This window comes from Rhincodon typus, chromosome 4 (assembly GCF_021869965.1).
Source record: "Rhincodon typus isolate 14 chromosome 4, sRhiTyp1.1, whole genome shotgun sequence".
Taxonomy (NCBI): domain Eukaryota; kingdom Metazoa; phylum Chordata; class Chondrichthyes; order Orectolobiformes; family Rhincodontidae; genus Rhincodon; species Rhincodon typus.
In genome coordinates, this window is record NC_063335.1 from 17,990,441 (window position 1) to 18,015,394 (window position 24,954).

Below are 24,954 nucleotides of genomic sequence, written 5' to 3' on the forward strand. Positions count from 1 at the left end.
TCACTTCATTTTTAAACTTTGTGGCATAGCTAATTTTTATTTCTGATGACAGGGAGCAACAGCAGGAAGTGACCGGAGCAGCAGATCATGATGATGGAATAATCCCGGATTCTCCAATTTTATCTCTTTCCACCTCTATAGCTAGCAGAATGCGAAGGAGAAGGGAAAATTGTCATATTCGCTACACAGAGCATGCTCATGCTGAACCTTCAGGGCCACAGTCTGATGATGGTATTAATGAGATTTGTGATACATTAACATTACTGTATATTGTAAAACTCAATATAATCCTTGGTTACTGCCAGAAGTCTACATTTCAAAATGCTGTTGATTTATTCACACAATTGCAAACATTAAAATACTTCTACCAGTTGCATTCTGGGAATCCATATAACACATTAAGTCATATGACCATTGCAGAAAGTGGGTAATTTGCATTAGTGGAGAAAAATTGCATTGAGTACTGTAAATTGATCATGTTATTTGTAATATTTGAAGTTTAACAATGTCTATCAGTATGTTGTGACATGAAATTCTTAAAATTTGGTGTTGCCAATTAAGCATCTCAACAATATTCAAACAGATACTTTCAATCCTATTTCTATTTTAATCTTTAGTATTTCAAGGGCATCAGGGATTGGTAATAAATGTTGGCCAACCAATGAACACTCACGTCCCACAAGAGAATTTTTAAAATGTTATAAACTGGGTCCTGTAATGTTTATTTGTTGTAACTGATGTTTTGTTATTGTATAGAGACATGTAAAATGCTACTGGCACGCTTCTCTGGCATAACTCCACCTATACAGGATGAAGAGGTCCTAGTTGCAGACTCCTGTGACCTTGAACAATCCCCACAAAAAAGTAAGTCTGAAAATTTGTCTGTATATATGTGAGTTGTTTTGGTACTTGTAATGAGTGGCAGTTATGTTGCAAGTTGGCTTGATAGCTTTGGCAATAGTGGTCCTTGTTAGTTGAATGCATGGACCCACTATCATTGTACAGTTTGCTATTTTATATTGTAACTGATTACAACTATATTGCAACTGAGAGAAACACAAATTCAATGTGTCCTTGCATTTAGAGCAATGTTTTAATTCTCAACCCTGCATCCCCCAACCTTGAGAAATAATTGAAGTGTAATGTACACCATCTTTAAATCTCAATTTTAAAATTCTGAAATTTCCTGAGAACCAGACTGCATTTTCTCTTTGTGACCTTTATTCAAATATAGTCCTTTTTTGTTGCTGACTAAAGGTTCTGCAAAAAATGAGGTTGGGCAAGTCCTGTAAGACACCTGCCCTAAAATTGAATTTACTATAAAAGGACTTCTTTCCTATCATTTGGCTAGCCCATCCCAAGATCTACACTACTGTATCACATTCACCTTAGTTTGAGTGACCCAGCTTCCAAATACCCATGCCCCCATAGTCTGGAGCCTTTTGGTTTATATTTTGTCTGATTTCCTTCCTTCCTTCCTTCCTTCCTTTATTTCTTCCATTAGACCACAGAAAATCATATTTACTACTCCTGAACTCACCAGCCAGGCTACTACTTGTATTTGGATTGTTTTGTATTATTTGAAGTTCTGTATCCATCGGAGTATTATGTTCCGCCCATTTTCAAGATTGCTTTCAGTAATTTATTCATGACTGACTTGCGTTCAATGGCCAAAAGTTTGGCTAATCCATTCCAAGGCATGTCTTAAAGATCGGTTTTAAAGATTGCACGAGTTGGACCGAAGGGTCTGTTTCCATGCTATACATTTCTATGACTCCATGGATTGAATCCACCTCAAGTTTTGGGTAAACCTGTCCTGTGCACATTTATAGCTTGCAAAGCTGCACACCTGTTATAGGTTCACATGCTATGTTTGTATATTTAACACTGGGAAATGACAGGGAAATTACATCCAAAAAAGTTTTTGTTTAGAAAACCAGTGCAGGCACAATAATTGAATGGCCACCATGTGTGCTGTAAAATTGCAGAACTCATTCCAGAATCTTGGCGTAATGCCACTCAAGATACTTCTGCCAGCTACCTTTTGACTTCTACCTGGAGAAATCATGCTGCAAATTTTGGTACTAATGGCATTCTGCCTTTTGTGCCGTACTAAATGCACATCATAATGCTAGAACTTGTTGGAAGTGCTCGACAAATCTAGCAGCTGCTATGGAAAGAAAGCAGAGTTAATGTTTCAAGTATAGTAACCCTTTGTCAGAATTCATGAAATGAAAGCTACTCATCGAGTCAATCGATATCCCTTGGGAAAAGGAACCAATCACCCATGCAGAATAGCCTACATGTGGTTCCTGTCCCACACTTGGTTCATTCCGACTTGGTTATATCTTTTAAGACCTCTAGGAAAGGATTGTAAATGCAGCCTTACCTTCATTGGGCACATCTTTAAACAAAATGAAAGAAATGTACAGTGAAATATACAGCATCTTTGATATACCTGCAGATAAATGTGATGTGTTGGTAAGTAAAGTTTTCCAGTAAAATCTAACTTTCATTTGTCAAAAGTAAACACAAAACATTTTTAATCTTGTTATTTAGAAATTCACAAAAAAGTAATAAGTGCTTGATTTGGTGTAAAGTTTCAAATATATGATATAATTAAACTTTGGATGTAATTTCTGTGTTGTGTGAAGTATGCACTGTGGCCTCAATTTAAATATTTTAATTCAGTTGTGTACCCATTTTAACAAGAAACAGTTTTATTGTGTGTCTTATTTTTTCTTTTTGCCTCTTCAGCCACTCAGAAGCTAAAGGAACATTTATCCATAGAGAAAAACAGCTTTAATCTAGCTGCTGTTGTGGCAGAAACTTTAGGACTCGGCATTTCTGAGGAACATGTAAGTACTTCATTGTAACATTTGCTTTTTAAAATAATCTGGTACTCCTGAACTAGCAAAATTCATGTTTCTGGCTCCTGCCCTAACCTGTAATGAAACATTTATCTGCAATAGTGTAAGCTCTTCAAACTTTTAAAAAATAAGTAAAAATGTTTGTTTTTGAACCTCTTCCCAACTCTGACCTGCCCTGGCATCCAGCCAAGTGATCTGACACCACATAGCTGCTGAAGTCTGGGTTGGCACATGGAAATCTTTATAAAAAGACCTACTGGGGTTGTGTTCTTAATGTGTTCCCAAGGAGATAAATTAGGTCCTTAATATAAGCAAGCCTGTCTTAAGGCCTGCTTTCTTCCCTCCCCTCAAAAATACGGGAGATGGTGGAAATGGAGACAGGACTTGGAGCCCTGCAGTTTGCAACCACTTTCTTCTTGGCCCTGCATCCATTACCTGGGAAAATCCAGCACCAGAACTTAACATGGAACTCCCTGTGTAGCCTGACCAGGGTCCTAGACAAAAATAACTATTTCACTACCTTTAAATTCTGTATCACATCGTCTTGGTTAAATTTGCAGAACTTTGCTAGTGCAGTTTAATCTAAAGACTTTTGTTTAGTTGCTGGGAAGTTATCTTCAAAAAAAGAAAAATATTTCACCATTTGAAATATTGCTCTTTCTCTGCTTAAGGACTCGCAAAGTCTTCTGAAATCGCAAAGAGATGTCACCATGACCAGACAAATTCCACATAATGTCTTGAAAAAAGATGTCAGTAAAGCGGTGAATTCAGAACTTTCGGAGGATAGTGCCACTGGGTATGTGCATGTTAATTACACAGTGATTATATAAAAACAGCATGTTAGAAAATCGTAACATAATCAAGGAAATTCAATACGGAATTAGAAAAAGAAATCATATGTGACAATTCAGCAGTTTTGAGGTTGTAACTAGCAGGATGGATGTGCAGGACCTTGAGGGTGCAATTCATCTGGATTTTGGGGAAGTGGTGGTGAGGATGTGTTAGGAGTGATGGAGCATTGCAGCAGGGTGTCATAGAGGAAATAAATTCTGTGGAATGCTGCCAAGGGAAGGGAGGGGAGAGAAAGATGCGTTTGGTGGTGGTATCCTGTTTAGTAGTGGTAGAACTGGTGAAAGATGATCCTTTGAAGACAAAGACAGTTAAGGTGAAAATGAGCTAAAGGGTCACCCTATCGTTGCTTTGGGTGGGGCTGGGGGGTGGGGCAGAAGGGATGAGGGTAGAAACCCAGGAACTTGGTTAGGAGTGGTTAAGTGCCTCACTATCACAGTAAAAGGGAGACTGGGGTTTCCTTGGTTGAGGAAAGAGGACAGTTGCAACAGAGAGGGATAAACTACAAGAATGGAGTGAAACAGTCCTAACCAGAAGCAGAATGTGACGAAGTGTAGTCAAGGTAACAGAGTTGGTGGGTTTGTAATAGATATTGATAGACAGCCATTTCAGAAATGGAAACACAGAACTCAAGGGAGGGGACGAGATAGACCAGGTTGAGGTGGTGGCGGGGGGGATTGCAAATGGAAGACAAACTGATAAAAAATTTTTCCAATTTCAGATGAGAGGAGGAAGCAAAACCAATTATATCGTCTACGTACCAGGGCCTTGACTAGGGATCCCACATACCCCACAAAGGGGCAGGCATAAATGGGATCCCCACCGTTAACTATTGTCACACCTTTGACTTGGAGAAAGTGAGACAATTTAATGTAGAAATTGTTCAAAGTGAAAATGAGCTCAGCCAGGCACAGGAGTGGGGTGGTGAATGGGGACCGTTCATGCATCCTGTTAAGAAAGAAGTAGAGAGCCTTCATTTTATACTGATGGGGGTATAGACTGGTAAAGGGATCTTCATGGTGAAGAGGTGGCTGCCGGACCCGGGAAACTGGAAATTGTGGGACCAAGGTGAAGTGTCAGAAGAATCATGAATATAGCTGCAAAGAGATTGGATGAGAGAGGAAGAAAATAGAATCAAGATAGGAAGAAATAATTAAGCGAGGCTAAACAGGCTAAAATGATGGGTCTACCAGGGCCATCCTGTTTGTGTAATATATCCAAGTTTGCTGATGTTACAAAGCAAGATGCCAGTAGGCCACAAGGAGGCTGCAAAGGAATACCAACAAGTTGAATGAGTGGGCAAGAAACAAAGGCAGTCGTGGAGAAATGTGAAGTGAGGCATTTTGGAAATTAAAAAGAAAAAGCAGATTTTGTTTTAAAATGGAGAGTGTTAGGTAATATTGATTTTCAAAGGACCCTAGGCACCGTACATGAATTGAAGAAAGTTGACATGCAAGTTCAAACTGCAATTGTTAGCCTTCATTTGTCATTGCTTCTGATGTGACAATTCAGCCTTTACCAATTTAGGAAACGACTGTAAGGACCAGGATCTCTAACCCCAGCCAAAGGTTATAGTTTACCAGGCAGTATTCTTCCCCACACTCCTATATGCTTTGAAAACTCACAGCAGGAACCTCAAAGCACTGGAGAAATGCCACCAGCAGGGCCTTCACAAAGTCCTTCAAATTTAGTGGCAAGAAAGGTAATCCAGGAGCAGGGTCCTCTCTGCATTGTCAATATAATACTTTAGTTTTATTTTTGCTTAGCAGCCCAAATCCTTCTTGACATGTCCAAGCTGGCTATGCCATACACGTATTCAAGTTTTCACACAAATTGTCGTGGCTTTGGAAATTGCAACCTTATGCTCTAGTACTACAGCCATACTGCAGTTCCTCATTTGCAGTCATGGCTGCAATTCTGAAAATTGTGGCTTTTAGTAAAAAGATTTTAAGTGAATTGCAGTTTCCTAAACAAAACACTATTAAAAATGGGATTTCTGAAGAAGGGTCCTGACCCGAAACATTAACTTTCCTGCTCCTCTAATGCTGTCTGGCCTGTTCATCCAGCTCCACACTGTGTTATCACTATTAAAAATGGAGCTAGATTCCTTTGAACATAACAAAAAACGCACGTTGAAATACTTCACCTGTACATGTACTTTATATGTGCAATATTGTGCACTCCTAGCTGAAATAACTTGCAAAATAAAAAACAAATATAAAAATATGTACAGTTAAGTACTTGGCATCTTTATCAGCCAAAATACATTAAAACTTCACATTAAATGCTTCCTAGAAATTTACAAATATTATTCACAAATAAAATGATTTTCAAAATACATACATCAATATAAAATGCTGTGAATAACATTGAAAAAAAATACACACTCACCAAATGTAGTTTTAGTGTGCTCAGGCTCCACCTAGTAGCAAGGGTTACTCAAAGCAGTGGACGTTCTGTGACTACCTGCACTGACTAGCTTCTGCCAATAGATGGAGCCCAGGACTTCAGTGAGATTGCAGAGCAGGAGTGAGAGGACCAGTGAAAAGGATGGGAGTCAGGGCAGAGCAGTTAAAAGTTCCCAGTGGTGACAGTGGGCACTGCGGATAGGGAATGGGGAACAGGAGTTGAGTGGGATTGGGAAACAGAGTTTTCGGGACTGAGGGTGGGAGGAATGGGTAAAGATCATTTGAAAATGAGATCTATGACAAACATTAAAATCAAACTTGGAACATTGAATGGATATACTGACAGTACTTTATTAACAACAGCAAAGCAAAACATATTTAAGAGGGTTAACATTAAGCTGGAACTTACTGAACATTACATGGGCTTTACTATTCACAGTCCATTTTTATTTTAGTAATTTCACTCGTATTAAGGTCAGACTAATTGGCTTACAGTTTCCTGTTTTCTCTTTCCCACCTCGGTTGAATATTGGGGTCATGTTTGCTATTTTGCACGTTGGGATCTATTCCCAAATGTAGGGAATTCTGGAAAAGTATTGGAGTCAAATATGAAGGAAGTAAAAGCAGAACATTTGGAAAATCATAATCTAAGCAGGCAGAGCCAGCATGGCTGAGAGCTGTCTCATAGACTAGTCAAGCAACAGCTTGACATAGTCATACTGACAGAATCATACCTTACAAGCAATATCCCAGACACCACCATCACCATCCCTGGATATGTCCTGTCTCACCAGCAGGACAGACCTGGCAGAGGTGGCGGCACACTGCTAGGCAGTCGAGAGGGGTTTGTCTGGGAGTCCACAACATTGATTCCAGACCCATGAAGTCTTGTGGCTTCAGAGTAAACATGGGCAAGCAAACCTCCTGCTGGTTACCCCATACCGTCCATCTCAGCTGATGAATCAATACTCCTCCATGTTGAACAACACTTAGAGGAAGCACTGAGGATGGTGAGGGCACAAAATGTATTCTCGGTGGGGGAAGTCCAATATCCACTACCAAGAGTGGCTTGGCAGTAGTACTACAAATCGAGCTGGTCAGGTCCTAAAGGACGTAGCTGCTAGACTGAGTCTGCAGCAGGTGGTGAAGGAAACAACAAGAGGGAAAAAATATACTTGATGTCATCCTTACCAATCTGACAGCTGCAGATGTATCTGTCCGTGACAGTATCGGTCAGAGTGACCACTGCACAGTCCTTGGAGACAAAGTCCTGCCTTCACATTGAGAATAACGTCCAACGTGTTGTATGGCGCTATCATCATACTAAATCGGACAGATTTAGAACAGATCTAACAGCTCAAGACAGGGCATCCATGAGGTGGTTTGGGCCATCAACAGCAGCAGAATTGTACTCCAGCACAATCTGTAACCTCATGGCCTGGCATATCCCCCACTCAACCATTATCATCAAGCCAGGGGATCAACCCTGGTTCAATGGAGAGTGCAGGAGGGCATGCTTGGAGCAGCCCACCAAAGCCACCAAACAGGACTACTTGCATGCCAAACAGCATAAGTAGCAAATGATAGACAGAGCTAAGCAGTCCCACAACCAACAGATCTGATCTAAGCTCTGCAGTCCTGCCACATCCAGTCGTGAATGGTGGTGGACAATTAAATAACTCACTGGAGGAGGATGCTCTACAACTATCCCCATCCACAATGATTGAAGAGCCCAGCACATCAGTGCAAAAGATAAGGCTGAAGCATTCGCAGCAATCTTCAGCCAGAAGTGCCGAGTGGATGATCCATCTTGGCCTCCTCCAGTGGTCCCCAGCATTACAGATACCAGCATTCAGCCAATTCAATTCACCCCACGTGATATCAAGAAACAGTTGGAGACACTGGATACTGTAAAGGCTACGGGCCCTGACAGCATTCCGGCAATAGTACTGAAGACCTGTGCTCCAGAACTTGCTGCTCCCCCCGCCAAACTGTTCCAATCAGTTACAACACTGGTATCTACCTGACAATGTGGAAAATTGCTCAGGCATGTGCTGTACACAAAAAGCAGAACAAATTCAACCTGGCCAGTTACTGCCTCATCAGTCTCCTCTCAATCATCAGTAAAGTGATGGAAGGTGTCATCAACAGTGCTATCAAGCAGCACCTGCTCAACAATAACCTGCTCAGTGACGCCCGGTTTGGGTTCCGCCAGGGCCACTCAGCTCCTGATCTCATTACAGCCTTGGTCCAAACATGGATAAAAGAGTTGAATTCCAGAGGTGAGAGTGACAGCCCTTGATATCAAGGCTGCATTCGATCAAATGTGACATGAAGGAGCTTTTGCAAAACTAGGATCAGTGGGAATCCAGGGATAAACTCTCCAGTGTTTGGAGTCATACCTGACACATAGGAAGCTATTTAAAGGGGAGGTGATGGCCTTGTGGTATTATCGCTGGACTGTTAGTCCAGAGACTGGAATAACGTTCTGGGGACCTGGGTTCAAATCCCACCATGGCAGATGGTGGAACTTGAATTCAATAAATATCTGAAATTAAGAGTTGAATGATGACCATGAATTCATTGTTGATTGTTGGAAAAGCCCACCAGGTTCACTAATGCCCTTTCAGGGACGAAAACTACCATCGTTACCTGGTCTGGCCTACATGTGACTCCAGACCCACAGCAATGTGGTTGACTCTAATTGCATTCTGGGCAATTAGGGATGGGCAATAAATGCTGCCTAGCCAGCTATGCCTCTCATCCCGTGAATGAATAATAAAAAATGTTTGTGGTTGTTGAAGGTCAGTCATCTTAGCTCCAGGACATCGCTGCAGGAGTTCCTCAGGGTAGTGTCCTAGGCCCAACCATCATCAGCTGCCTCATCAATGATCTTCCCTCCATCATAAGGTCAGAAGTGGGGATATTTGCCAATGATTGCGCAATGTTCAGCACCATTCATGACTCCTCAGATACTGCAGCAGTCCGTGTTCAAGTGCAAGAAGATCTGGACAATATCCAGGCTTGGGCTGACTAGTGGCAAGTAACATTTGTGCCACTCAAATGCCAGGCTATGACCACCACAAATAAGAGACAATCTAACCACTGTCCCTTGGCATTCAACGGTGTTACCATCACTGAATCCCCCACTATCAACATCCTGGGTGTTATCATTGACCAGACACTCCACTGGACTCACCACATAAGCACAGTGGCTACAAGAGCAGGTCAGAAGCTGGAAATATTTTGGCGAGTAACTCACCGCCTGACTCCTCAAAGCCTGTCCACCATCTAAAGAGCACAAGTCAAGAGTGTGATGGAATACTCCTCACTTGCCTGGATGAGTGCAGCCCCAACAACACTCAAGAAGCTTGTCACCATCCAAGACAAAGCAGCCAGCTTGATTGGCACTACATCCACAAGCATCCACTCCCTCCACCACTGACGCTCAGCCGCAACAGTGTGAACTATCTACAAGATGTGCTGCAGAAATTCACCGAAGAACCTCAGACAGCACCTTCTAAACCCATCGACACTTACATCTAGAAGGACAAGGGCAGTAGATATATGGGAACACCACCACCTTTAAGTTTTTCCCCCCACCAAACACACACACACACACACACACACCCCCGTCCAAGTCACTCAACATCCTGACTTGGAAATATATCACCATTCCTTCACTATTGATGAGTCAAAATCTTGGAATTCCCTCCCTAATGGCATTGTGGATCAATCCACAGTAGGTGGACTGCAGCAGTTCAAGAAGGCAGCTCACTTCCAAGGGCAATAAATGCTGGACAACCAGCGATGCCCACATCCCCCAAATGAATAAAAAAAAGGGGGAATCATGTCTGACTAATTTATTAGAGGTTTTTTGAGGAAGTATTAACTAGAGTGGATGAAGGGGAAAGAAGGCGTTCGATAAGGTACCTCACAAAAGATTGTCTTAAGGTAAGAGCCCACAGTGTTGGAGGTGGTATGTTGGCATAGATAGGGAACTGGCTGCTGAGCAGGAAACAGCGACTATGGATAAAGGCTTCTTTTTCAGATTGGCCAGTAGGATTCCACAGGGATCAGTGCTGGCACCCCAAATGTTTACAATATATATAAATGACTTGAAGGAAGAAAGTATGTGTACTGTAGCCAAATGTACATATGACATGAAAATAGGTGGAAAGGCAGGCTGTGAGAGTGCCACGACAGTTTACAGAGAGATATTGGTAGGTTACGTAAGTGGACAAAAAAGTTAGGGAATTGAGTATAATATAGGAAAATGTGAAGTTGTTTATTTTGGTAGGGAGAACAAAAGAACAGAATATTATTTAAATGGAGAAAAGCTGCAGAAAGCTGCAACCCAAAGGGTCTTGCTGGTACTTGTGCAATGAAACAAAGAAATCCTAGCGCACAGGTGCAGCAGGTAACCACAAAGGCTAATGGAATGCTGGTCCTTATTTCAAGAAGGCTCGAGTATAGGAGTAGTGCAGTCTTTTATAAGGTACTAGTGCGACCATATCTGGAGTGCTGTGAGCAGTTTTGGTCCCTTTATTTAAGAAATGATATTATTTAATTGGAGGCAGTTCAGAGAATGTCCACCAGGATGATGACTGGTACGGAGGGATTGTCTTAAACCCACAAGAGTTTAGAAGAATGAGAGGTGATCTCATTGAAACATATGTAGTTCTTGCAAGGAGCTTGACAAGGTAAATGCTGAGAGGATGTTTCCTCTCGTGGGAGAGCCTCAGATGAGAAGGCATTATCTCAGAATGTATGGTTGCCAATTTAATACTAAGATGAAGAGGAATTTCTTCTCTGATTGAGTGGTTTGGAATTCCTTACCACAGAGAGCTGTAGGGTCAGAGTCCTTGTGCATATTTAAGGTTGAGATAGATTCATTCTTGATTACTAGGGGAATCGAGGGTTACGGCGAAAGAATGGGAAAACAGACATGAGGACTGTTGGATCAGCAATAATCATATTGAATGGTGGAGTAGGTTTGAGGGGCTAAAAGGCCTGCTTCTGTTCCTATTTCTTGTGGTCTTATGAAATATCTAAATCAAACATGCATCATCTCTGTAGCCATTTTATAATATGTATGTGCATCTCCTTCTTTTGCCCAATTTCTCTCAATCTAAATGTAATAAATTAATTATTTTGAAATATGCAGGTTTATTTCTAACATAGATCATAGTTAAATATAGCTGGAATGTTCACATGTCTGTCAAATGCTGTGATTTATTGTTATCTATTGCCCAATTGAGGGAAGGCAACTAAAAAAGTTTTAAAGTATTTTCTGAAGAAGAGTCTCGACCCGAAACGTCAGCTTTCCTGCTCCTCTGATGCTGCTTGGCCTGCTGTGTTCATCCAGCTCTACACCGTGTTATCTCTTATTTAAAATATTCTTTCAGGTTTACTTGTGCAGCAGAAGCAAATGAACAAAGTGGAAACTGGGTTTCTCAGTGTAAATCTCCTGTATTTGGAGCGTCAGCTGATTTCACTGATCAAGAAGTAAGTCAGTCATCTTTGCTTGACAGACGTTTCCCTTTGAAAAGTTGGAATTTCTTGGACATGTTTAAATATGAAATCTAAATATTCAAAACACTGCTCTTATTTCCCCTTTTTGATTTACCAGATGAAAATGGTCCAATTTATTGAAGAATCTAAGCTGGGTGAACAAAAGATTGCAAAAAATCACACTGAAATTAAGTCTGATACAGCTGGGAGCACTTCATGCCTGCCTACATCTCACAGGTCGGCGAAAAGAAGAAAAATGGAAGATGAAAGGGATTTGCTCACTAATTGTGAAAAGCCTTCACTTAATAAAGAAAATCTTCCTTCAAAATCAGAGAAAGCTGTTTCTGTAAACAGTGATAATCTTGACAAGCCATTGGACTTGTCTGATCACGTTTCTAGTGGCCGGTTGGGAGATAGAAGCCACGGGAAAGATGCAGTGTGTAGTAAACTAATACAAGTTAACCCACTGGAATCCCTGAAACAAAGTATAAAGACTGCAAATTTCAGAAGAGCCTATAATGGACTTAATAAGGATCCACAAGATGATGTTTGTGTGCAAGAGACCATTGGAAGATCACGTAGTGAAATATGTCAAGAAGTTAAAGTTAAAAATGAGAAAAATGATGAGGATGGTAATTCATCAATTTGCAGATACTCTCACCTGCAATCCAGTGACTTTTCTCAGAATGAGCAGCTTCCTAGTGACCGAAAGGTATGTTTACAGTATATAAATAAGGAAGTTTGCTTTCCCACATTTGTTCAAAGTGAGAATACCTATGTAGTATCTCTCCATTGCAAATGAATGGAAAATAAAAAGGTAATAAGACCTGTGAAATTATAGTTGGAGCTACAGCATTGGGAACAGCATTAGGCACCTTGAACTTATTTTGTCATTCAGTTAGGTAATGGCTGATCTGAACTGTAATTCTATTTGTCTCCTTATAGTTTCATATCTTTCGACACCCTTACCTAACAAAAATGTCAGCAGTAGTCATGAAAGCTACAGTTGTCCCAATATCTAGATTTTTACTATCACTTGTGTAAAAAGTGGCACCATAAAAGCTCATAGGATTCTTCCACTCTACTGAGCTTCTGAAATATCAACCTTCCTGAGTTTGCAGAGAGCTAGCCTTGTTCCAGGAAAAGTGCAGGAAAGTCATAGCATTTCCACCAGACTGCAGTTGGTGGCAGTGAACATGATATGGCAGTAGGGAAGTTATACTACTTACTCATTCCCCATCCCACACAAGTGGGAGCTCCTGGCCAAAAATAAATGAGGAGAAAAATGTGTTTTCATTCAAGTGCTCAGAGGGAAGATTCTGATATGAATTTGGAATGTTTAGCAATAATTTATATATGTTATTACATATGAGTGCGCATGTACGTATATATTCTACAGAATAATAATCAGAGGAAGTTTATTGTCAGATGAGGTAGGTAACAGAAATAAGGGAGTGAGGTTCTTACAGTGTGTACAAGACTTATTTTTAACTGATTAGGTAAAAAAAGACATCTGTTAAGGGAAGCTTCATTGCCAGATCTGGCAATGGTGGATGAACTAAAGTTGAGAGGGAAAATATCAGCAATAGCAACAAACAAAAAAAACAAAAAACTGCGGATGCTGGAAATTGAAACAAAAGCAGTAATTGCTGAAAAAACTCAGCAGGTCTGGCAACATATGTGGAGAGAAATCAGAGTTAATGTTTCCTTCTTCAGAACATAAATAGCAATAGCAATGAAGTTCTGGGTAATAGATGGGACCAAATCTCATTTTGAGGGACTTTGGATTGAGATATGTACTAAGTATAAGGAAAACAGCAGAGATTGTGATGGGAACAAATATATAGAGACCGGGAGAGAATTCAGAGCAGTTAGGAAGGCAAGAAGGAATCATGAAACAATCAAGGAACTTTAAGCAAAACAAAAAGCAAAATATTTTATAAACAAAAAGAAATGCCAGGTTGAGAACAGGGATCACTAAAAATGAGCAGGAGAAAATCAAAATCTGCAAAAATGAAATGGCACAAAGGTTAAATAATTACTTTGCTTCAATATTTACTTGGGAGATGGTGAATAATCTCGAGATTAAACAGCACACCAGAATTCTTTCTGAAGAAGGATCTCGACCCAAAACGTCAGCTTTCCTGCTCCTCTGATGCTGCTTGGCCTGCTGTGTTCATCCAGCTCTACACCTTGTTATCTCATATTCTCCAGCATCGGCAGTTCCTACTATCTCTGTAACCAGAATTGTGTATGTGCTTTGCAGGGAAATGTATTTTGAGAGGCTCACTTTAGGTTGGACCTTTTATACATTGACAATGTTTTGTCTCTTTCCTTCTACTACCCAGATTACCATTATGTTATGAAATTAATAGATCCATGTCTTCAGTATTTTAATTTTGTTTATTTTGTTGAAAATCTGAAAATGGGCATTATGGTTGTACGTTGTTTGAAAATTTGATTTTAGCCCGCAATGTCGGGGAAATTTGATAATTACCTTGATTTAAGTATGCTTGGAGGTGCTAAACTTTTACTGTTCATTTACAGAAACTAGCAGAATAGCACTGAAGTGCTGTTCAGAAGCAATTTTCATGCTGTGGTGTGTATAGCTTTTACACCACCCTATTCATTGACAGTGCGTTGAATGTACTGACTGGCACACAGTATGATATTTCAGGTTGATTTGGACAATGGGGAGAGATCACGGGCTCAAGATGTTGCAGTCAAGTTTCAGAGGATAAGATGCAGTCTATACCCACAAGGGTGTAGACTTCTGCTTCATCCTCTGGCAACAGCTGGTACTCTTGTGTCCTCACCTTTTCCTTCATTACTTATGTAGACTGTGAACCCGTAGCAAGACTCCCTTCTGAAGCAATCCTGCTACTGTCCTCTCCAACCTTCACACTGACCAACCACAAAAACCCCCTACCTGCATCCACCTATCTCCAACTCACCTTGGATGCTGTCTGACTGGCTGTGTTTTTCCTGCCCCACATTTATTGACTCTAGCTTCTAGCATCTACAGTCCTTACTATCTCCAAGTCGCTGGAAACCATACTGTGAAGTCTGTTCTAAGGATGCCCACCTTGAAGAGATTTTCCTCCTCCCTCCAAAGAGAGGTCAATGAGTCTCTCTCCCACTGAAACCCCTGGTTATCTCCTCTACCGTGAAGCTGTTCAACCATATTCTGAAACAATTCCGCTACTATCTGCTCCACCCTTCCCATTGACCAACCACAATAATCCTCTACCTGCATCCACCTATTTCCATCGCACCTACCCTCCTCCCAGCCGCCCCCACACCCCCGCCCCCCCCTCACTCCCATTTATTTCTGGGTCCCCCTCTCCCTCACTAGTTCTGACAAAGGGTTTCAGCCCGAAAAGTTGACTTCCCTGCTCCTCGGATGCAGTCTGACCAGCTGTGCTTTTCCAGCTCCACGCTTATTGACACACCACCTTGACTGAGTACTCCCTTTCCCCTTGTCACTTTATATGGTCTCCAGCAAAATGAACTGGCATAGCACTGGCTAGGCTTAGGTAAACTCTCCGAGAATTTCAGAGAAAACGTTGGTAGAGCTTTAAAGTCCTTTCTAAGATCTCGGAGAGTTTCCTATTGTGTCTCCAAAGTTCAGTTCAAATACAATCTATCTCCAGCAGTAAATGAACAGTAAAAGTTGAGCATGTTTTTGACTTCTGAAAATCCTCACTGCTGATTATTTCCTTTTGCTCAACCGGGCACCATTGAAAGAGGCCATGAAGGGCTGCCCATCAAAATAATATGTGGTAAAAACCGAAAGAACCGGATGCTGTAAATCAGGAACAAAAACAACGTTGCTGGAAAAGCCCAGCAGGTCTGGCAGCACCTGTGAAGGAAAAAACAGAGTTAACGCTTTGGGTCCGGTGACCCTTCCTCAGAAAATAATAATGTGAACTTGGTAAAAATAATATGTAGCCTCTTTAACGTCAGCTGGCCTGCAATTTAATTGTCAATCAGAGCCTTAATTAGCCTCAAACTACTATTTCTACAATCTGCTTCAGCTTGTTGACAAAGGTAGCATCATGCACAAAAGATGGACTAAACTGCTAAAGACCCCAACTTGACCTCATTGAAAGATCTCCAGTGCCAAAGGAAAACATGTGGAAATCAACCCCATTTTGCATTATTCTATTTGTAAAAAATATTTCATATTCTTGTCTCAGGGCCTTGAAGTCGAAGTTCCAACAAGGAAAATTGCAAAAACAGCATCCTCAGAATCAGAGCCCACCTCAGTACTTCAACCAAACCCAAACCCTTCTGCAACAATTGCAAAGTGTAGAAACACTGATCATGCTGGTAAGTTAGCAATTCAAGTAATACAGTAGCATTCAAATAATTGAATTGAAATTTGGCCTTTGGTAATGTTTCATAATTCTTGTCTGGTTTAGAATATTGTGCAGTGGCTGATTGTTTTCAGAAATGTTGAGACTGTTGTCTTTATTTTGAGTTTCTTCTCCCACTCTGCTCCATTACAGCTTTGATCGACGGAAAATCATCAGTTTAAGGACCAGACATTTTTTGTCTTCTATACCAGAGGAAATTTACCCAGCTTCTTTTTGATTTTTCAGATTGATTATTCTGAGTCCTCTTTTTCAAACATTTTAAGCACCTAAAGATACTTCAATTCTTCTGCTCTTCCTGTTTTGAATTGAAATAGAAATCGGTCTGTGCACTACTTAATGCCTTTCTGTTTTATGTTTTACTCTTTTCCACCTGGGCAGGACTGTTCAATTATTTCAGTTGACCCTGTTCTATGCTATTATTTGGCTTCGGAATCTGTGCCATAGATCATTTTAATTTCTCTCTACCATCATCTGCTCCAGGCTTGGCGTACAGTCCTAATCCAGCAGGGAGTTGTTAAACTTGTATAGAACTTTGATAAGTTGTCACTTGTGAACTGTTTACAATTCTAGTCTTCATGTAGAACAGTACGGAGGCAGTGAAGAAAGTGAAAAACAGATTCCTGAAAGCGACAGCAGAATTAAAAGGTTATAGATGCAGAATTAAGTAACAGGGTTCTTTAAAATGTCAAAGTAATTTGAAAGACTGGACATTGGAGTGATAGAATAGGGATCTAGAAGCCATAAATCTAAGATAGTCGCTGATTAATTCAATAAGGAATTCAGGAGGATTTTTTTTACTCAGTGATTACAGACGGAACTTTCTGCTAATTGAAGTGAATAGCATATATTTATTTAAGGGATAATTAGATAAATTCATAAGGGAGAAAGCAATGAAGGGATTAGGACTTGGAAATGAGACAAAATAAGGTGGGAAGAGGCTGGTCTGGTGTATGAACATTAACACGGACCGACTCGTGTTGTTTCTAAAATGTAAATCCAATCCAATTGGATTAGAATTCTCATGTCCAAGATTAACGTACTCCCAATCTATGGATGTTTAATGTGTTAAGTTCACTGTATAAACACAAGTTATTGTTCATGCACATCAGCCAAACAAACCCAATTACTAGGACAAACTGGCAACAGAGTATAAATAGGCTGGTTTCCATATTGCTATTTCTAAATTTATCTCGTAGCTTACTTTTCTCATTTCTGGCTAGTATTATTGACTATTCAAGCAGAGCAGGTGCCCTTTAGTACTTTTTCTAATTATGCATCATTCACATGTAACTCTGTATGCTGCTGGCAATCTAGCTGTGACAGATAACGAGCTAACACTAATCCAGTTTTGTCTGCCAATAGATACTTATACAGTTCCAGGAGGACACAGAGTCACTGCCCTTTCCTAACCCATAGATACTGCAGCCTGTTGTAGCAACTTCACTGTAAGGTTAACAAACCACCGAATAAATCATATTCGGCTCTCCTTCAAGTGAAAATTTAAGTACACTTGAAAGTCTTCTGTAGCCTCAAGCATCACTGATTAATATTGGCACCAGCGAGCATTTTGCCTCACTTTATAAACCTGTTAGTACCAGATAACAGGACTTTCAACTTTTTCCAAAGACTCCAATACATTTTAGCGTATTAAATGTTTTTGGTTATAAAACAAGCCAGTAGCTGCAACTAGATGGCCTTTCTTTCATCTTTCTCTCCCTTATGTTGTTTCATTCCCTCTCTTCTTTGTGTCTCTTTCCTGCCTGTTCCTGCTGCTTCCTCTCTGCCCTCTCACCTCTTTCATTCTCTTCCAGGCTGCTCTTTCCTCTTTTATTCCCTTGCTTCAAGCAAACAGGACCTTTTGGATTTTATCCTGTTTGCACCCTATGTTTATATTCCTTTGTCAGTAGCAAATGCAGTTCCATCTTTTCCACAATACAATCATTTCAATTTGTTGCAAAACAAAAATAAACCATCCTACCTGTGTGGTTAGATGAAGTCTATAGAACAGTTGAGATGACACACCCATTGACTTTAAAATGCTGATAATTTCAGGAACAAAATCAGAAAACATTCAGTGGAGCATGGATCCAGGAGCAGACTGCACAATGGGCACTTCAGAAGTGGACTCAAAGGTATCCAGTCATATAAATGTTTGTATTATTTCAGGATCACTTCCTCATTCTTATTTGAAATCATGGAAGATCTCAACAGAAAATGAAGCCATTCAACTCATGATTTCTATGACTCTGGCATCAATTCAAAACTAATTCCTACCACTGTGTTCATTCCCCATAACCTTTATCACTCTGCACGTGCATTGAAACAGGAGGAGAGAAGCAGGATGCGGTGGGGTTGGAGGCAGGGGAGCGGGTAGATAGGAGAGAATTGGATGCTGTGTGGTGTGGGTGGGTGGGAGTGGTGGTGGAGAATGAGAAGTGGGAGAGGGTATGGTTTCTGGGTTCCCGATTTGGTCCTCCCTGCAGGTCCCAGGCTTCATACCCTAAAACTGTTTAAATGCATGATTTAAAATAGCAAATGTAGACAATTTTAATTCGGTTTAAATGAAGCACAGCGTCAATGATACTCTGAAAGTTAGAGCAATCCAACTGGACTCATTCTGCAGTGATATCATAAATTACCATCTATATGCTTTATTTTGTGGTGAACAAATCACTAAATTAAGATCAGTGAATTATGCATTAGGAATGGAAAAAAAATGCCATTATTAGAATATTATTCATATGTAATGCTTTTATTCAATTGGAGAATAAAAGCTGCAGATAAAAGAATTCACAATTTTTTTTTTCTCTAGAAATCCATCAGGCAACCAGGGCTGAATAGCTTGGACATAGATTGCACTTACGTGAGTGAAAGTATCTTGCCACAACCAAAAGAATCAAGAATCAACAAGCCTGTCCTTGGTAAATAAACAAAAAGAATCTTTATATTAAACTCGTAAGCCATTCTATGCTAACCTCAATCGCACAACATAATACAAAGACACAATTTACCAATTAGAAATGTTGAAAATATAAAATTTGTGGTTGGTTGGCTCGCCGAGCTGGTTCGTTGTTTCGCAGACGTTTCATTACTCTGCTGGGTAACATCATCCGTGCAGCCTCCGAGGAAGTGCCGTTGTGTTTTCCCGCCTGGTATTTAAGCTGTGGAGTCCGTTGAGCTGGATTACCTCACTTCCGGTTTTCCTTTGCAATGGAGTGTATATGGGGTCAAGTTCTATGTGTTTGTTGATGGCTTTCTTTGTGGAGTACCAGGCTTCTAGGAACTCCTGTGCTTGTCTCTGCTTAGCTTCTCCCAGGATCTTGGTGTTGTCCCAATTGAATTGGTGGTTCTCCTTATCCATGTGGATAGACATGAGTGAGTTTTGCTCATGTCTTTTTGTAGCCAATTGATGTTCGTGCACCCTTGTTGCTAATTTCCTTCCTGTTTGTCCGATGTAATGTTTGTCATAGTCTCTGCAGGGAATCTTGTATATGACATTGGTCCTGTCCATAGTGGGTAGTGAGTCTATGGTTCGGGTGAGCAGTTGTCATAGGGTTGATGAGGGTTTGTGCGCTATTCTGATGCCCAGTGGTCGTAGGAGTCTTGTGGTTAGTTCCGATGTGTTCCTGATGTAACGTGATGAACGTGTTGGGGGCGTGTAGTTTCTCCCTGGTGTCATTCGTTTAGTAGGCATCTTCTGACCCAGTTTTTCGGATATCCATTGTCCTTGAACACCTAGAAGAGTTATTCTTCTTCTCAGCGTATCTCTGTGCTGCTGCAGTATGTTGTTGCCCATTTAAATAATATTCTCACACAGCTTCATTTGTGTGTGTTAGGATGGTTGCTGTTGAAGTTCAGTACTTGGTCAGTGTGCGTGACTTTCCTGTGTACCTTCGTTAGGAGTTCCCCATTTGTCCTGCGCTCAACCATGACATCCAGGAATGAGAGCTGTTTGTTCTTCTCCTCTTCTCTGGTGAATTTGATTCCGGTGAGGATGTTTTTTATTAGTTTGTGTGTCTCCTGTAGTTTTGTCCATTTGATGATGACAAAGGTGTCGTCTACATAGCGTATCCATAGTTCTGGTTGGATTAGCAGAAGGGCCGTACTTTCCAGTCTTTGCATCACAGCCTCGGCTATTAGTCCAGAGATAGGTGATCCCATGGGTGTCCCGTTGATGTGTTCATATGTTTGGCCGTTGAAAGTGAAGTGGGTGGTGAGGCATAGGTCCAGTAGCTTCAGCATGTTCAGCAAATATAAAATTAACATTTCACTTACAAACCTTTGAAAGTCTAACGTCATCAAACAAATGATGTAAATGCTGTCGACTTCTAGCATGGAGTTGAATCTCTCCCAAGCACATGTGGGTAAATGCAGGTGGAGAGTCTATCATTTGCCCCCCGATTAAGATGTAGAAAAGTTGTGCCTTATCACCTCCATGCCAATTGAAGCCCTAAAGTGGCCAATTAGGCCCACTCAAGAGCCTCATATTACTGATCCCATTAGTGCTATTCTACGGGTATTCAGAAGTTTGATGTTAATATCAGATACCCTGCTACTCCTAAATGTTGCAGTTTTCACCAATTGAAGACATAGTAATCACTGATGGCCTTAAACTAATGACCCTCTGTAATTACACTGAGGACTGATTAAACAGCTTAAGTTTTGTTCAAGAACAAACACAGAAGTTGCTGGAAAAGCTCAGCAGGTCTGGCAGTATCTGTGAAGAAAACATCAGTTAACATTTCAGGTCCAGTGACCTTTCCTCAGTTTTGTTCAGCCAGGAGTAACTGATGTTTTAATGGGACAGTAGGTCATAGTTACTGCTGATCAGCCGCTTACTGGATGCATTATATGGAGTAGAGTAATTTCTGTGGTATTGGACAATATTTCTCATTCACTAGTACACATATATAACCGAGCTGAACGCTGATCTTGATTCCAGGAAAAGGAATCAATGTGAAAGCCAGAGTTGGATCCTGTGGACATTTTTATTATGGGAAACAAAGGGGAAAAATAAATACAAAAGAAATGCAATACAATATTTAAAAAATAACTACACTTCCTTTCACTGTACAGCACAGACCCGTTAGATTGACCAGACTCCATTTAATGGTAGAAGTTGGTTGGTGGAGCTCGACTCCCAGAACTACTTGCATTCTCATATTCCGCCTGGGAACCCTGCAACCCAATGGTCTCAATGTAGACTTTAGAAGCTTCAAAATCTCCCCACCCCCAATCTCATCCCAAGACCAGCACCCCCCTCTCGTCCCCAGCTCCTTGACTTGTCCGTCTTTTCTCCCACCTATCTACTCCTCCCACCTCACTGACCAACCCCCATCCCAACTCACTACCTACACTCACCTGTACTGGCTTCATCCCCACCTCCTTGACCTGTCCATCATCTGTCCACCTATCTGCTCCACTATCCCCCTTCTAGCATCACCTCCCCCTCTCTCTATTTATTTCAGAGCCCCCTTCCCTTCCCCCATTTCTGAAGAAGGGTCCAGATCCAAAATGTCAGCTTTCCTGCTCCTCTGATGCTGCCTGGCCTGCTGTGTTCATCCAGCTCCATACCTTGTTATCTCAGACTCCAGCATCAGCAGTTCTTACTTTCTCTACTTGCATTGACTGACTTCTGCCACTAAATGGAAGCCATGATCTCAATTTGAATTCAAGAATGAAGAGAAGACCAGACCTGGCGCCGGAAGGTTAGAACAAGGAAGTAAGACTGGGGCAAAGCAAAGCAAAGCCCATCATCAAGAATACAGGGAGAGGGCATCTGGAATGCAGGTAGCATCAGACACTCATCTGTGTTATTGGCGTGCAGTTCTGATGCCAGTGCTCAACTTGAATGCTGTCAACTCATGGAAACAGCGTTAAAATGAAAATGGCATTATACGTGCATGTTGAAGTGCTTGGAGATAAAGATTCATGTTTTAGATGAGGAAAAGTTGACAGATAGCTTAGAAATAATTTCTTCTGGCAAAGAGTAGTTTAAAGGTGGAATAATCTGTGGAAATCTGTGTGAGATAGAGAATGTATTGAATTTCAGAAAGACAATGAATACCTTTATTAGAAACCAGGTAATTGAAGGGTGAGAGATAATGTTTGTACTGTCTTCATGAATGAATGGATGTGTTATTACTAGACCTGTACAAAGCTTTGTTTTGAAGTGTTGTGATCCCAATTATTGCTATTACTGGACAGATCGAAGACTTAAATCTGGCTTGATAGATCATCATTTTTGGTTTTAACATGGGGGTCCTGATCTGAAACACAAGCTTGCAAAACTGCAATTGTTTGATTTTAATAACGATACAGAATTTATCACACAAATGAAAAGAGAAAATAGAATATACCAAACAATTTACATATGACACAAATTTAAAGATTTCAAAGCACTTGGTAAAATGCAATCCTATTAATCCTAACAGCACTACTTTCTAGTACTCACACCAGAGAGAATTCCTTTCCCTGTCACATCAATAAGGCTTAATTTAACTGTGTTTCAGTTTCCCAGTCATGAGAATCTGATTGTTTGTTTCTTAGATCTTACGTAACTGAGCTTAGACATTCTCAGCTTCAAAATTCCCTTCAAGGGATTAACTAAAAACACCTGGTCTGGAACCTTAAAACTAAACTCTGTTCACAAAATTCATCTATTTTGTAATAGTCTTGAACTGTCTTCCTCCTTTAGGAGGAACTATTTTTCTCATCCAGCTTCAAACAAGACATCTGCAAATTTAGCAAACTGACACTAAAAAAGCTTTTCCAAGCTATGAGTATTTTTCTTGGCTAAATGCATAATTCTTCAGCCTTCTAGCTGAAGCCAAGTGCACAATCTTGCTTTGTTCACTCATAAGACTCACCCAATGAAATCAAAACCCTGTTACTCTCTAGGAAGTCTCCTTCTCACATGTGTTTCATAAGAGATCTCTATAGCTACAAAAATATTTGCAAGTTAATCATTAAACATCCTTACACAGAGACACATACCACTAGTTGAAAATCCAAAAGCTAACATAAATGGTATGGAAATATGAATAGAATCACATGCTTTACATTGCAAAAAAGTACTGACAGAGAGCTTAAGTTAAATGAATCAAAACATTTTTCATGTACTTGTGCTTTGTTTATTTAGCACAAATGTATCACTGACTCCATAGGACAGTTTATTACTTATGAATAGTAACTCCGTAGTGTAGCTATGCATCTCAACATTCTCAAAATAGTAAATAATCAATTCCTTTGTCATTTTGTGATTGCTTTATTTTTGCTACAGGAAGCAGACATGTAATGGATGATAGTCTTGCTGAAGTTTTTGATCGTACTGCCTATGGAGAATATGAATCATATCCTGAAGAAACGAAGAGTCCACGTAACGTTTACGACAGCGGTAATCTGCATTTTGGGATCAACTCATTCTTTCTGTCCTGGTTACTTAGTAGGCAATGGTACAGTGTAGCACTAGCCCATCCTGAACTGAAGTCCCTTTTTTCATTACAAATGTTTCCTTAATTTGCCTCATTGCGTCAGCTGTAGGGATGGTAGAATAAACTATGATAACTAGTGAAGGACCAATAAAAGACAGTCAGACTCTCTGCTTATGATTTCTGTCCAGCAATGTCAATGGAAAATGTTATTGGTCTTTGGATTAAAAAGTCAGGTCCCTTTTGATTAAATAGCCCATCAGCAGTTATTGTCTTTACTCAGCAGTGAAGAATAACTACCTGGACTAAGTAGGGTCACTAGTGCATGTGGAATACTGGCATGGCAAGCGTCTGTGTGCACAGGAAATGAAAGGAAATAGTTAAAAGAAATTGTTCTCAGGACCTGATCTACATTCCATTTCACATCTTAGCTTCAATTTAATTTCGGCTTTTAATTATTGAATTTTAAGAAGTGTATGTTCTGAGTGACCAGTTATCATCCTCCACTCAAATGCACACAAGTTCTTTTCTGGAACGTGTTGGTTTAGTGGAGATTGTGGTTCATGTATTTAGACCCCAGGACTGTAAAAATATTACATAGCATATAGAGAATAATGTTAAAGGGGCACAGTTTCAAAGATTGTAGATGACTGAAAACGCTCTTCTGCAGAGTTGTGCTCAAATCACTCTCAAACGGTTTCATGAGAAGGTTATCAATTCAATGGTGTACAATTTTGAACATCCTACTTTAAGACAGATGTTAAAACCGTGTAGAGGATGAATAAAGTTTCTAGAGATTTTCATACAGTACTGTATTTAGAGAGAAACAGATTACCATGTTGGTAACTGGAAGGCATAAATTTAATATGATCAGGAGCACAGTAGAAATGTGGATAGATATGTGGACATGAACTATCCTATCTGAAACAGTAGAAATTGATATTTTAACAGATAAGTGGAGTAAAAAAATGTAATAAAAGGAGAAACAGCAGGTAAATGGAAATAAGTCATCAATATAGAAGTGACAGATTCAGTGGCTGCCTCTTGTACTGTTAAGTTTGTATTTTTCCTGTTTTATCAATGTTTGATCAATCTACATGATCAAAGATTTTGATCATTTCAGCATAGCAATTTGAATAAAAATGTGAATGATGGCAGAATTGACATTTTATGTAAACACTTGACTTTTGTTTTACAGTATTCCAAGAAGAGCCAGAAAAAATAAAAAATGAATCTTTTGCACAGCCTTATTTAAACTCTGGGAAAAGGTAACAAGTATTCAGCAAGATTAATCTTGGAGTCTAGATGTAATATATGCTGATGCAACTAATGACTAATTTTCATACTTCAACTTTTGATCTGATAACTTGGTTTAAGAAAAATGGGCTGCTGGTCTTATTGTGGGTAAAGGTGACTATGTATCTGTGATCTAGATGGTCACAGCCAGTGTCCTGTCAATGTCATATTAATATTTGCTTTAGATAACACCAGCATAGTACTGTCC

At 40.2% G+C, this 24,954-nt stretch overlaps 1 protein-coding gene across 5 annotated transcripts in view; it reads left to right on the forward strand.

Annotated features, from left to right (window-relative positions):
* Positions 1–24,954, forward strand: part of rbbp8 (retinoblastoma binding protein 8) — a 78,505-nt gene that overhangs the window by 48,782 nt on the left and 4,769 nt on the right. For all 5 annotated transcript variants that reach the window (XM_048595951.1, XM_048595950.1, XM_048595952.1 and 2 more), the window contains 11 exons: positions 53–231; positions 757–864; positions 2,758–2,858; positions 3,542–3,666; positions 11,536–11,635; positions 11,760–12,353; positions 15,841–15,973; positions 18,073–18,152; positions 18,833–18,941; positions 23,303–23,416; positions 24,649–24,718. In XM_048595951.1, coding sequence (XP_048451908.1) covers positions 53–231; positions 757–864; positions 2,758–2,858; positions 3,542–3,666; positions 11,536–11,635; positions 11,760–12,353; positions 15,841–15,973; positions 18,073–18,152; positions 18,833–18,941; positions 23,303–23,416; positions 24,649–24,718 — 1,713 coding nt within the window. The remainder of the gene's footprint in view (positions 1–52; positions 232–756; positions 865–2,757; positions 2,859–3,541; positions 3,667–11,535; positions 11,636–11,759; positions 12,354–15,840; positions 15,974–18,072; positions 18,153–18,832; positions 18,942–23,302; positions 23,417–24,648; positions 24,719–24,954) is intronic.